The 15,041-nt window shown below is 41.8% G+C and overlaps 1 gene segment (V, D, J or C); it reads right to left on the reverse strand.

Moving 5' to 3' along the window:
- Positions 1-1,022: 1,022 nt before the first annotated feature.
- Positions 1,023-13,640, reverse strand: LOC118239293. The segment is given in 2 exon segments: positions 1,023-1,351; positions 13,592-13,640. Coding segments are annotated over 2 exon segments (378 nt in total).
- Positions 13,641-15,041: the final 1,401 nt, after the last annotated feature.

The following is a 15,041-nucleotide window of genomic DNA, read 5'->3' on the forward strand; positions in this document are numbered from 1 at the left end:
AGAAGAATTTTAGTATGTTATCTACAGATTGTTCTTGTGAAATTTTGATAAAGAATGTGGCTGGTTTTTGCCATTGTCCCAAAAAGTTTGCCAGAGGCTGAAGTGATATTTTTTTTTATTAAATCCATTGACAGAGGTAATCTCAAAAAAAGCATTATGTAGACTCTGTCATGTGCTTTTTAATGGTAACTCAAATTAAGATATATAATGATAAGGAGCAACCTGAACAAGACAAAATATACAATGTAGACTAATATGAAGAACAACAGGAATTGTAATGGAGTTAAGTCCTGTGTTCAAGGAGATGAACAGATTAAGAAATGGAATAAAAAGAGTAGTGACCTCAGGGCAAGATCTTACCAGCTAAATTTCTGACTTGTGAGAGGAATTAAAGAAACCTTAGAGCCTGGTGTGGTTGTACAGGCCTTAAATCCCAGCACTGGGAAAGAAGGGGCTGGCAGATCTCTGAGATTGTGTCCAGTTTGATCTATAGAGCAATTTCCCGGAAAGCCAAGCTTAGGCAGTGAAAGAAATCATGGAAAGCAGAAAGCTGGGGGAGATGTAATTCAATGAGGGGGGGTGATGTTTCAGTCCCAAAAAGCAGCAGAATTTGGCAAGTTTGTCCATGTGATTCCATCTTTAGAGTCAAGGAAAGAAGACAGGGGTTATAGAATATTCTTCTGAGACTAAGGAAAGCTGGTGAGGCAATGCTTGTGTCAGGGGTGTCCGTGAATGAAGCCCCAGAGAGGCCATTGCATGAAGCTGTAAAGTTGAAACCTGTCTACTCAATTATTGAACAGTAAAAGTGCCTTGAAAATAGTAACAGTTGGGTCTTTAGTAAGTAAGCAAACAGTTAATTTGTAAAGCATGCATGATAGGGCAAACACACTTATTTGAGAATTCTGTTTCAAAGGTTAACCCTTTTTATTAGCAATATTTGTAGAATCACATGGTTGTGGTGTCTGTCTAGAAACAGCTTAGAGACTGAGCTTCAGTGGACAGCAACCCCAGGATGTGTTGGTTTAGCCCTGGAGCACTGTGAGAGGAAGCGCTAGACCTTGCTGACAGTAATAGGTTGCAACATCATCAACCTCCACAGAGTGGATGGTGAGGGTGAAGTCTGTCCCAGACCCACTGCCACTGAACCTGGCAGGGACCCCAGATGCTAGTTTGGATGCATCATGGATGAGGAGTTTGGAGAGCTGTCCTGGTTTCTGTTGATACCAGTTCATAAGAGGAATACCAGCTGTATTGACACTCTGGCTGGCTCTGCAGGAGATGGTGGCACTTTGCCCTGGAGACATAGTCAAGGAAGCTGGAGATTGGGTCAGCACAATGTCCCCAACAGAACCTATGGTGATAAGATATACAGAAAGCACCCCAATGTAAAGGCATCTTATATGTGGAACCTGTAACAGCAGTCATGAACTATACTCTGAGAAACATAAAATAAAATGGAAATTTAAAACCAATTAAATGCCATAATTTCATTGGTCAGGATACCAAGTCATAAAATTCAATAATGGCCACAGTGAATTTTCCCAATATTACAGTCTCTCACATGGAACCAAGAGCAACAATACCCACAGGAAAAGAGCAGCTGACCCCATCTCTGAGACCTGGACTAGAGGCTGCTTCTTGGGTCCTAGCAAACTGCCTTTAAAGATGGCTGAACTATCTGCACTGTGGCTAATGTCTCAATATGCAAATCAGCTCAGAAGAGCTTGACTTGATGCTCACAGGACACCTGCTCTTGTGTAGCCCAATGGCAGTTAGGATTAACAAAGAATCCCCTTGAGTATTTTAGTGTATCCCAGGTGATTTTGTAACAGGCCCTGTGGAATCATCATGTTCTGTTACTGAGAGGTTTCATGTGGGGAGAGCACTGTCACTGCTGTGCTATAAAAGGTGTGAGTTGCAAGAGCACTGTGATCTCTCAAAATTAAACTTTTATTTATTTGTACTTTCTGTGTATTGCGTTTTGTCTGCATCTATGCCTGTGCATCGTGTGTGTTTGTGTGTGTGTGTGTGTGTGTGTGTGTGTGTGTGTGTGTGTGTGTGTGTGAGAGAGAGAGAGAGAGAGAGAGAGAGAGAGAGAGAGAGAGAGAGAGAGAGAGAGAGAGAGAGAGAGAGAGAGAGAGAGAGAGTCTGTGTGTAGAGACTTGTGATCCACGAGAACTAGGCATACAGGAGGCTATGAATTGCCATATGGATGCTGTAATCTGAGCCCATGTACTCTGCAAGAGCAGAGAGGGCTATTTACCACTCAGATAACACCCCATCCCCAAACTAATTTTGAATCTCAACACAGCAAACTAATTTTTGAATCTCAACACAGAATCAATGTATTTATTGGCATTGTGATACTTCTCAAAAAGAGAAAACAATCTGGTTTAGTAAGAGAGAAAAATGTGTCATGGTTTGGATTAGAAATTGAACTTGGCCTCATCCTTTCAATTTGTATGGGGTACTACTCAGCAGAAAAAGGCAATGGAGTCTTGAAATTCCCAGGCAAATGGATGAAACTAGAAAAAAATCCTGAGTGAGGTACCCCTGTCACAAAAAGACAAACATGGTATGTACTCACTCATATATATGAATTTTACACATAGAGCCTACAATCCTCATCACAAAGGGAACTAGGAAACAAGAAGTACAGGTTTGTCATTTCCATCTATCCAAGGGGAAAGGGACTACGTTCACCAAGAAACCAGTCCTGAGTTGAATTACAGAATTTGCTTAATGTAGTTCCAGATATTTTCGAAGGCAATTATCAATTGACCATATAGAATCTATTCAAGGATTGTGATCCTGACACATTTTGGTGAAGGTGGGGGACATATATTGTCACATAACTTCCCAGGATTATCTTTGTGCTTTCTGGGATCTAAAGGACCATGGATGGCAACTACTCCTTAGGTGCAGGTGGATCATCTTTCCTTATATCCAGTTCCTTGTTTAAGTTCCTCATGGGATTCTTGGTAGGTACTCTAGCTGGATTAGTAGAGTAAGGGCCACACCTTGTCTTTCTTATGTATGTAGAATGCATATGTTCCTCCTTGGGGACTCAGAACTGGTACCACAAGTAGGGCCTGTTTCAAATGACTGAATGCATGTAGAGTTTCTGTCTATCATATGATGAGGCGAACTCCTGATGCCTAGATATCCAGTATGGATATAAGAGAGGACCACATCTCCCTACCCAGTTACTGATAGCTGCCAGAATCCATGATACTCAGAAGCCACTATACCTATACTGTTTGAGGTTTGGGGAAAAAGTAAAAGAGGAAGAAGGCCCAATACTGTCTTTGCTCTGTGTCCCAGCTCATCTAATGAAATGAGCTCAGTATTTCTTCTGAAGTCTGATAAAATTAAACGTTAGATTTTCTTTTACTTTAGAGATTAAAATGTAATTACATAATTTCCCCTCCCCCTTCTCTTCCCAGTAACACTCTTTGCTCTCATTCAAGTTCCTTTTCATTAGTCTTACATGCATCTATGTATACACATATCTGAAATACATAAATATACTGTACTGAGTGTGTATAAAATTTACATGTATGTATGTGTTCAGGCTGATTCTATGGTATCAGATATGTCTTTGTGTTTTCCCACTTTAGGAAGACTATTTCTCCTGGACCTATGAGTTACCTGTAGTTCTTTGTGGAGGGTTAAGTACGTGTAGGCTTTCACCTACCTAGTTTGGAGTGTCATTGTTATCCTCAACCAACTCATGTCTAGACAATCATTTAGTGGGAGTTAACAAATGCAGCCTCTGACATTCCTAGGAAACACAGTCTCACAGCAAACCTACTGTTTCTCTGAATTTGCAATCACTCAGCTGCCTCCTCCAACATGATCACTGAGCTTCAGGTGAGGGAATTGTTTTATATATATATGTCAGTTGGGAATAATCTCCACCACCTTGCAATTTATCCAGTTGTGGTTTTCAATATATTCTCCATATGTTGCAAAGAGAATTTCACTGGGTGAGCATTGAAGACTACACTGTTGTTATGTTTTAGGACAAGTATCTATAGGTAGGTAGTGTGATTCTTTAGTAAAGTGTTGATTAAAGGATCTATCGCAGATCCAGTAATTCCCTAGTCCTATTTATTTGTCTAGGCATGAGTCTTTCACTAGGCATGAGTTCCTCATTGTTGCTTTGAAGTGTTATGATGGCTTTCGGCTGGAAAGTTAAGGCAACTCTTCCTACATTCCCGAGAGAATTCCCCAGTGGATGCAAAAATGAAGGTATCCTCCATGTATTGGAAGAGACTAACATATGAGTCAGAGTATCAAGATATGTCCTTTAATACTGTCTCTCCATAGTGATGGCTATCTAGACACCCATGGAGTGTATAGTCCAGATGAACTGACTGATGTGGTTTGCGTGTTCTCAAAAGCAGACACAGAAAAATCCAGGGTGCAAGGTCATACAGGACAAGGCATCTTTTAAAGATGACTGTGAACTATTTGGTTTCCTAAGTGAAGTAGTGCTAACAAATGATAGAAATTGGGGCTACAAGATAGATACAGATCATGGTACAGTTAACAAAGATGGCGTGTGCTGACCTCCATTCCTCATCTGTCTTTTCAACCCTGGATATAGGGTGTTACAGAGATTGCTACATAATTTTATGATGCTGTAACAGTACCCTCTCTATGATTATTTCAAGCCATTAAAAGTTTCCAATATTAGAAGATACTTTCTTATTGTCTTCCTTTTTTCCTATCTGGGGCTGTGGATTTGCATCCTGGTAATCTTTTGCTTTACTTCTAAGATCCATTTATGAGTGACTAATCACCATTTTGTCTTTCTGTGTCTAGGTTACCCCTCTCAGGGTGGTTTTCTTTCTAATTACATCCATTTCCTTAAACATTCAAGATATCATTCTTTTTCACTGCTGAGTAATACACCATTGTGTCAATGTAGCACATTTTCTTTATCCATTCTTCAGTTGAGGGGATTCTAGGTTGTTTCCAGATTTCGGCTATTAAAATTAATGATGCTATTAATATAGTTGAGTAAGTGTCCTAACAATTAAAACCACCCTACTTAGACAGTCCAACTGTTATACTGTGCTACTTGTCTTTGGAAAATTATACAAAACTGTTCAGACAATTTTCTATAAGAAAAACTGCAGATCAATGAATTACAGCTGAATCCTATACCCCATGGAGAACACAGCTTCACAGGCAACCCTGAATGGTTCTCTCAGCTCTTCCATCCTCAGACAGGAAATACAGAACCTAAGAATAAACATTGTTCAAACACCTACTAAATAAGTGTATGTGATTAGAGGTAATGAAATTGTTAAAGTATCAATCATCTTTGCTCTTCTAAAGAGGGTTAGTGATTTCTAGATGATCTTTTGAATTTTTTTTACAAGTCAATCTCAGTTGCCTCTGCCTTCTCTCCTCCCCTGCCTCCCACTGATCCCCTGTCCCAAGCCTTTTCTGCTTCCCAGGGAGGGTGGGGCCTTCCATGAATGATCTTCAAAGTCGGTCATATCATTTGGAGCAGGACCTATACCCACCCCCATGTGTCTAGGGTGAGAGAGTATCCCTCTATATGGAGAGGACTCCCAAAGTCCATTCCTATGCTACGGATGAATACTAATCCAATACCAGAGGCCCCACAGATTGCCCAGACATCCAAACTGACATCATTATTAAGGAGGTCTGGAACAGTCCTATGCTGGTTTGCCAGCTATCAGACTGGGTTATATGAGCAGCCCCTTGTTCATGTGAGATGTTTCTGTGGGATTCTCTGTGCTGGTCTTGACCACTTTTGTCCTCATTTCTCCCTCTCTGCAACTGAATTCCAGAGTTCAGTTCAGCATTTAGCTGTGGTTGTCTGCTTCTGCTTCCATCAGCTTCTGGATGAAGGCTCTAGGATAGCATATAATGTAGTCATAAATCTCAATATTGGAAAAGGACATTCAAAGTAACCTCTCAACTACTGCTTGGATTGTTAGTAGGGATCAAAATTGTAGATTTCTTGGCATTTCCCTAGTGCCAGAATTCTCTATTTATTTATTTATTTATTTGTTTATTTATATTTGAAACAAGAATGTTTTACATGTCAATCCCAATTCCCTCTCCTTCCTCTCCTCCATCCCCCCACCCAACACCCTACATATCCCACACCCTTTCTGCTCCCCCAGGAGGGTGAGGCCTTCCATGGGAGATATTCAAAGTCTATCATATCCTTTGGGATATGGCCTACTAACACATGATTTTTGACAAAGAATCTAAAGTTATACAATGAAAAAAGAAAGCATCTTTAACAAATGGTGCTGGCATAACTGGATGCTGGGATGTAGAAGATGCAGATAGATCCATGTCTATTGCCATGCACAAAATTAATTCCAAACGGACCAAAGACCTCAACACAAATCCAGCCACACTGAACCTGTCAGAAAAGAAGATAGATGGTACCCTCGAACAAATTGGTACAGAAGAAAGCTTCCTGAACATAACACCAGTAGCACAGAAACTGAGATTGACAATTAATAAATGGGACCACCTGAAACTGAGAAGCTTCTGTAAGGCAAAGGATACAATCAGCAAGACAAAACAGCAGCCCACAGAATGGGAAAAGCTCCTCAACAACCCCACATCTTACAGAGATTTCCAAAATATTCAATGAAAACAAGAATCTAGCTACCAAAACACCAGTCAATGCAATTAAAAAGTGGAATGCAGAATTAAATAGAGAATTCTCAACAGAGGAATTGAAAAACACAGAAAGACACTTCAGAAAGTGCTCAACATCCTTAGCAATCAGGGAAATGAACTCAAAACAACTCTGAGATATTATCTTACTACTGTCAGAATGGCTAAAATCAGTAACACCAATGACAGTTTATGCTGCAGTGGATATGGAGAAAGAGGAACACTCCTCTCTTGATGGTTGAGGTGAAAACTTGTACAACCACTTTGGAAATCAGTATGGTGATTTCTCAGGAAAATGGGAATCTACCTCAAGATTCCGCAATTGCTCTCTTGGGTATATACCAAAAAGAAGCACACTAATACCAAAAAGACATCTGTTCAATGGTGTTCATCACAACATTATTTGTTCCAGAACCTGGAAACAACTTAGATGCCCCTCAACTGAAGAATGGATAGAGAAAATGTGGTACATTTACACAATGGAGAACTACTTGGCAGAAACAAACAAACAAAAAACAACAATTGAATCTTGAAATTCACAGGCAAATGGATGGAACTAGAAGAAACCATTCTGAGCGAGGTAACCCAGTCACAAAATGACAAACATGGTATACACTCTTATGTGGATTGTAGACATAGAGTAGAGGATTACCAGCCTACAATCCACACTGCCAGAGAAGCTGGTAAACAAGGAAGGCCCTAAGAGAGACATACATGTTCCCCTAGAGAAGGGGAGAGGGTCAATGATCTCCTGAGCAAATTGGAAGCATAGGGGGAGGGAAGAGGGAACTAGGAGAATGAGAAGGGGAGAAAAGGAGGGGTGAGAAAGATATGATGGGGCAGGGAGGTTGAGTTGGGGGAAGAACAGAAGAGAGCAAGATAAGAGATAGTGTAATACAGGGAGACATAGTTTTAAAGAGAAATCAGGAACTGGGGAAATGTCTGGAGAGCTATAAAGATGACGCCAACTAACAATCTAAGCAACAGAGCAGAGGCTATCTTAAATACCCGCTCCTGATAAAGAGACTGATGACTAATTCATATGCCATCTTATAGCCTTCATCCAGCAGCTGGGGGAATTAAATGCACACACCCACAGATAACCTTGAATCTGAACTGAAATCCAGTTTCCATGAAGGAAGACAGATGAGCATAGGGGTCTTTTCAAGGCTGATGAAATGCACAGAAACAGCTGACTTGAACAAGGGAGAGCTCTGGGTCCCCGGACTGATAACTTGGATACCAGCATGGGACTGATCCAGATCCCCTGAATATTGGTGTCAATGAGGAGACCTTGGAAATCAATGGGGCCCTTTGTAGTGGATCAGTACTTCTTCCTAGCATAGGAATGGACTTTGGGATCCCATCCCACATGGTGGGATACTCTCTGAGCCTAGACACAAGGGGGTGGGCATAATCCCCATCCCACAGGCTATGACAGGCTTTGAAGGCACACTACATAAGGCCTCATCCACCGTGGGGAGCAGAAAGGATATGGGATAGGTAGGGTGTTAGTTAGGGGGAGAGGCAGGGGAGGAGGGGAGGGAAAGGGACATGGGATCAACATGTAAAATAACCATATTTCTAATAAAAAATAAAAAACACACCAAAATATTGAATTAAAAAATTCAAAAAACGAACAAACAAAAAAACACAAATGACCCTGAAGACCAAGGGTATATCATATGCCTTTTCTGGGGGACGGTCAGGTTGCAATCCATTTCAGTACTTGAGAGGGGAGCACCAAGTTTCACTAAGCCCACGAATTATAATGGTGTTATGTTTGGACATGAGGAACTTTCTCCCAAACAAAGACTTGGTATTGGAAATGTTTGAGTTTCACTTGTATTATATACATAATGTTCCCCATGATCAATGCATCCAGTTCGGGCACCATGGAGAATTTCCTGTCATGAAAGAGCCCCAGCTAACCTGGGGTTTGTCTTAAAGGCTGCAGTCCTGTATGGAATTGATGGTGAATGTCCAGAGGGACACAAGTCCAGCATTGTAATTTGCCATGTATTTCTGACAGAGACATTGCCAGAACTTCTGATACTGTCCACCAGTTGGGATTAGAAAGCTAAGTGGTTGATTGACTGGGTTGATTCTAAGTTTAGGTTTCCAGCCTCCTTCTTTATCCCATGCTCCCAGCTCACTGCCTTTTCTGCTGATGATGACATTTAGATTAATTCCTCTTAGTAAAGCCAACTTCGACTTATTTTTTTCCTCTATCTTATTAAACCAGCTTGTTTCTCTCTTTGAGAAGTAGTACAATGTAAAATATGGTGGTATTATAAGATGCAAAAAATTAGTTTAGGCAGGAGAGATGGCTTAGTAGTTAAGAGCACTTCTTGCTCTTGAAGTGGACTTGGGTTCACAGCAATTAAACTTTTATGAACTGATTTGCATATTGTGATATTAGCCACAGTGCAGATTCCTCTAACCATCTTTAAAGGCAGCTTGCCAGTGCCTAACAAGCAACTTCTATTTCAGATCTCAGAGATGGGGTCAGTGCTCTCCTGCTTTGGGTACTGCTGCTCTGGGTTCCAGGTGAGAGGATGCAGTTTGGGGAGTATCCATTGTGGCCGTCAATGTTTTTGATGCTTTGGTGTCATAATCACATCTTGAATTTTTCAAGTTTACAGTTCTTGCTTAGGATAGTGAACCTATTTTGTTATTGGTTTCATAATGCTTCATAACAAGTTAATAAAAATGATGCAGTGGCAACCACAGCACCTATAATCTGAGAGTGTATGTGCCCTGGTCCTCTCTCAGGTCCTATAGGCTACAGTCAAGGTGTTGTCAAGGCTGCACTCTCATCTGGGTACCCAGAGAGTCTTTTCCCAAGGCCTGTGAGGGTATTTGGACCATCTCTTTTAAACGTGTCTTTCTGTAAACAGGGCAGCCAGGAAACGCATATGGAGCTGAGTATTACCCAGACTTAAACACATAGTCTGTGAGATCTCACATCTTTCTTCTCTATGACATTCCCTTGTCTCATCTACACTGTTTTACCCTATTTTGTGTTTCTCTAACTGAATACCAAAAGCTGGGGATGTAACAGAAAATGCATCTATTTGTTTCTGCTCTGGGTTTGAGGAATCCTAAGAGCATGTTACTATGATTGGACCACATCTCCAGAGGGTTTTCTTTGTGTTTCAAAACATAATAGAAGACATCACATTCTTGTATTGACAATTAGTCAGATCTTCTATTTTTGCCTCTAATATAAAGCTAATGTGTCTCATGGGGGCCTTCCCATAATGATCTCACATAACCCTAACTACCAGCCAAACACAATACTATTGAATTCCTTGACCTGAATTTGAAGAATGAGTTTCCAACTCTTACATTTGGCATGATGCACTCATTCAGATACGGCCTACTCTTTCTTACCTTTCTTCTCCACTCTTGTGTCTTGTTCATGTGTATTCTTTCCCGCTAGTTCGTGCTATGGTTGGTGTCCCACAGAGATGTCCTTCTGGTCAGTCTTCACTGGTTACAGTAGGTTGCTCCTCTCCCTCTTCTAAACATAAAGGATTTTCACAGCAACCAACAGGGACAGTCTGATTATGTGTTTTCTATTTTTTTTGGTATGCGAATTTCTAATTACTTCCTTATAGTAGGAAATTACTAATACGGAATCAGGTAGAAATATAAGGGTATTTAATAGGGAAAAGCCTTACTTACAGAGCGAACCAGCCAGCCGGTTGTAGTCTGTACAGCAAGAAGCAAAGGGAAACTGAAACCAAAAATGCACACCCCCTACTCACTCTGACCACGCCCTCACAAGCCTGCCCAGGTACTCCTGTAGCCAGCCCCTAAGAAGGTGTGGCTACAGCTTCCCCTACACTTCCTCTTCCTTACATTTGAACCTGTTGTTTAACAATTAGTTGCTAACCTTTACCAGTCACTACAAATTCAGGATTTCCATCTTCTACTCATTAAGACATGGTCCAGTTAGAGAACTTAACAACAAATAACATTCTGACATTGCAAGCTGTTAGTGCATTTCCTCATCAAGTCCTATCATCCTCCACACTGGTGATGAAATCAGTTTGTCTGAATCATGCCTAGTCCTTTGTATTTCATTCAAATGTTTTAGTTAAGCACCCAGTCACAAAGCTTGTTCCTGCCTAGTGCTATGGTAGACTGAGCAGACTCAATAGACACATATGCTAGATTGTCCTGGACTTCCAGGAGAAAACATGGGCCTGCCTTGTGGTGTTAGACAGATGGAGCATTGTTATAGTGAACAAATATCCAGTGTGTTAAAGGGTAGAAAGAAACAGAATGGTTCATTGCTTATTAGACAGAGGCCTATCTAAAGAAGTGAAAGCATTGAGCGGCAGGTTGAAGTGGGTGACATGATTGCTACTTAGTGTCATGGTAATTTCTAGGCCTGGGCTGCTGCTGAGACCCATGCCTATATTTATGGCCTTGATGCAATGACAGTCTGTGTTGATGCCTGATGTCTTTGATACCACCAGAGAGGAAAGGGTTGCACAGCGTTGGCCCTGCCTCTCTTGTGTGCAAAGTGGTAGCATGAGTTAGGGAAAGATCAACTCCTCCCTTTGGCCATCAACACCACAAAAGTTCTGGGACCTGATTCAATGAGGTGCTTCCTCCTTGATCTGCAGTGTGGTGGAGGGGATGAGGGAAAAATGCCCTCTCCGCTTCCCCTACTGCTACAAGCTGGCGAGGGACCTGACCCTGTACCAGTTGCAGCACTCAAGAAAAGCAGACCCATCTGAGTATGGCAGTTGGCTCCTCTGAGTATGGGAGACCTGGCTCCTTCCCGCATCTGCCATAGGTGGCATGGCTGGGGGAGAAATGCCCCAAATGCCTGAGGCAACTGGGAGAACTGGCTCTTAGTTTCAAGAGCAGTAGGACTCCCCCTACTCCCAACAGCAGAAACAATTGGGAGAAAAGGCCCTGCACCTTGCATGAGCAGCTCAATAGAGCTAACTCTGTTGACAGAGTTGTGGGTGAGCCAGGCCCAAAGTTGTGAGAATGGGATATCTGTCCTCATTCCCCATCTGTCATGTAGCAGCATAGGCTGGGGAGAGATCTCCAGCCCCTGCCTGTCAAAGCCTGAGGTAGGTGAGATAGCTGTCACCATTTCTCATCAGTCATGTGATAGCATGAAGGAAGGGGGCAGAATTCCATCCCCCACTAAAGGTGGGAGAGCTGTCCCTGCCCCTCATCAGCTGCAGCACTCATGAAAGTGGTCCACACATCTCAAGTGGTTAACAGAGTAGATCTCGCCTTATAGATATAGATGTGGGAGGACCAACTTTGGGGATGTAGATCTATATTTTTCTGGATTTGAACTGTAGGGGGGCTGCTTCAAGGGGTTTCACAGAAGAATTTTAGTATGTTATCTAGTGATTACTCTTTTGAACTCTTGGTGAAGAATGTGGCTGCTTTTTGGATTGTCACAGCAAGTTTACCTGAGGCTGAAGTGATAGATTTGGAATAAATCCGTTGACAGAGGTAATCTCAAAAACAGCATTGTATAGGCTCTGTCATATACTTTTTAATGGTAACTCTAATTAAGATATATAATGAAAACCAGCAAACTGAACAAGAAAAAATGCACAATGTAGACTAATATGAGAAGCAACCGGAAGTTAAATGGAGTTAAGTCCTTTGTTAAAGGAGATGAACGGATTAACAGATGGAATAAAAGGAGTAGTGACCTCAGGGCAAGATCTTACTCAACCAAATTTCCAACTCCTGAAAGGAATTAGAGATGCTTATAGCCAGGTATGGTTTACATGCCTTAAATTCCAGCACTGGGAAAGCAGTGGCTGGCATATCTCTTAGCTTGAGGGCCGTCTGATCTACAGAGCAAGTTCCAGGACAGCCAAGCTTAGGCAGTGAAAGAAATCATGGAAACCAGAAAGCTGGTGGGGATGTAATGAGGCAGTTATGTTTCAGTCCTGAAAAGCAGCTGAATTTGGCAACTTTGGCCATGTGGTTAGACACGGATTATAGAATATTCTTATTCTTCTGAGACTAAGGAAACGTGCTGAGGCCAGGCATGTATCAAGAGTGTCTCTGAATGAAGCCCCAGAGAGGCCACTTAATGAAGCTATAAAGTTGAAGCCTGTCTACTCAGTTTATTGAACAGTAAAAGAGCCTTGAAAATAGTATCAGGTGGGTCTTTATTAAGTAAGGAAACACTTATTTGTAAAGCATGCGCAATAGGGCAAACTCACTTACTTTGAGAATTCTATTTCACAGATTCAGACTCTTTACAAACAATATTGGTAGAAACACATGGTTGTGGTGTCTGGCTAGAAACAGCTTAGAGACTGAGCTTCAGTGGACAGCAACCCCAGGATGTTTTGGTTTAGCCCTGGAGCACTGTGAGAGGAAGCGCTAGACCTTGCTGACAGTAATAGGTTGCAACTTCATCACCTCAACAGGGTGGATGGTGAGGGTGAAGTCTGTCCCAGACCCACTGCCACTGAACCTGGCAGGGACCCCAGATGCTAGTTTGGATGCATCATGGATGAGGAGTTTGGAGAGCTGTCCTGGTTTCTGTTGATGCCAGTTGATAAGAGATACCAACTGTATTGACACTCTGGCTGGTTCTGCAGGAGATGGTGGCACTTTACCCTGAAGACACAGTCAAGGAAGCTGGAGATTAGTCAGCACAATTCCCCCAGTAGAACCTGTGGTGATAGGCCCATATGCTGTCACACATATACTAATATCTCCCCAATGTAAAGCCATCATATATGTCAAACCTGTAACAGCAGTCATGAACTATACTCTGAGAAACAGAAAATAAAATGGAAATTTAAAACCAATTAAATATCATAATTTCATTGATCAGGATACCAAGTCATAAAATTCAATAATAGCCACAGTGGATTTTCCCAATATTACAGTCTCTCACCTGGAACACTGAACAACAATACCCACAGCAGAAGTGCATCTGACCCCATCTCTGAGACCTGGGCTAGAGGCTGTTTCTTGGGTCCTAGCAATCTGCCTAAAAGATGGCTGAACAATCTGCACTTTCGCTAATGTCTCAATATGCAGATCAAGTCAGAAGAGCTTGACTTAGTGCTCACAGGATACCTGCTCTTGTGTCACCCCATGGCAGTTAGGATTAGCAAAGATCCCCTTGAGTATTTTAGTGTATCCCAGGTGATTTTGTGACAGGCCCTGTGGAATCATCATGTTCTGTTACTGAGAGGTTTCATGTGGGGAGAGCACTAACATTTCTGTGCTGTAAAGGGTGTGAGTTGCAAGAGCACTGTGATCCCTCAGAATTAAACTTTTATTTATTTTTACTTTATGTGTATTGCGTTTTGTCTACATCTATGCCTGTACATAGTGTGTGTGTGTGTGTGTGTGTGTGTGTGTGTGTGTGTGTGTGTGTATCGGAACCTGTAGCCATGCCTGCTTATGGGCCTGCTACATTTCTGTCTGACCCTGCCTTCGAGGGTGTGGTCAGGGTCACATAGAGTAAGAGTTTCAGTTGGCCTAGTTTCACTTTCAGTTTTCACCCCTTTCGGCTTGCTGTATAGACTGCTGCCAAGCTGGCTGGCTACGTAGCTCTGTAAGTAAGGCTTTTCCCTTATTAAATACCCTTATATTCCTACTTGGCTCCGTATTGGTAATATCCCATTCCTGACACCAGATAAAGACAGCTCTCTCTGATCCATGGTCGCCTGGTTGTAGGGAATTTATTTCGTCTCGTGAATACTCGCCCATTAAACATCTGTTCATCAAACTTGCTCTGATTCCTTTGCAGTATGCATTAATTGTACCCCACTATAATGGACTTTGAAGGTCCCCTGAGTTGGGCCTCACTATACCTGTGGAGGAGTTGGGTGGTGGGTTGGGGGCGTTGGAGGGGAACATAGGAGGATGGGAGGGCAAGGAAATGGGGGGTGATGGATATGTATACATGAGTAGTAATTAAAGAAATAAAAAATGTAAAAGAAAGAAATCAGTTGTCAGAAGAAGATCAAATAGTACGGATTTTACATTGTAGGCTAAAGAGAAACTGGAAAGTAAGTTTGATTGACCTCTACATTGGGGGAAAATAAACATTAGTTACATAGAGCCTGCCAAGGACAAAGGCCCTCTTAAGACTTATGTTTTAGCATTTGGGAAAAACTACCTTGTTTTATAAATTTTTCCTGAGAAACACATTGGCCCATGGAAATTTCTAGTTTTGTGTTCAAATGGGATACATGAAAAATCTTTGCCAGGTGGTGATCCTATGTCCTTGTCAAACTCATTTTGAATCAGTCCACCACTTTCTTGCCTTGTTAATGTCTCCTGGAATCACATGAGAAGAAACCCTCAACTGAGGAATTCTCTAGCTGAGGTTG

Source organism: Cricetulus griseus, chromosome 8, assembly GCF_003668045.3.
Source record: "Cricetulus griseus strain 17A/GY chromosome 8, alternate assembly CriGri-PICRH-1.0, whole genome shotgun sequence".
NCBI lineage: Eukaryota > Metazoa > Chordata > Mammalia > Rodentia > Cricetidae > Cricetulus > Cricetulus griseus.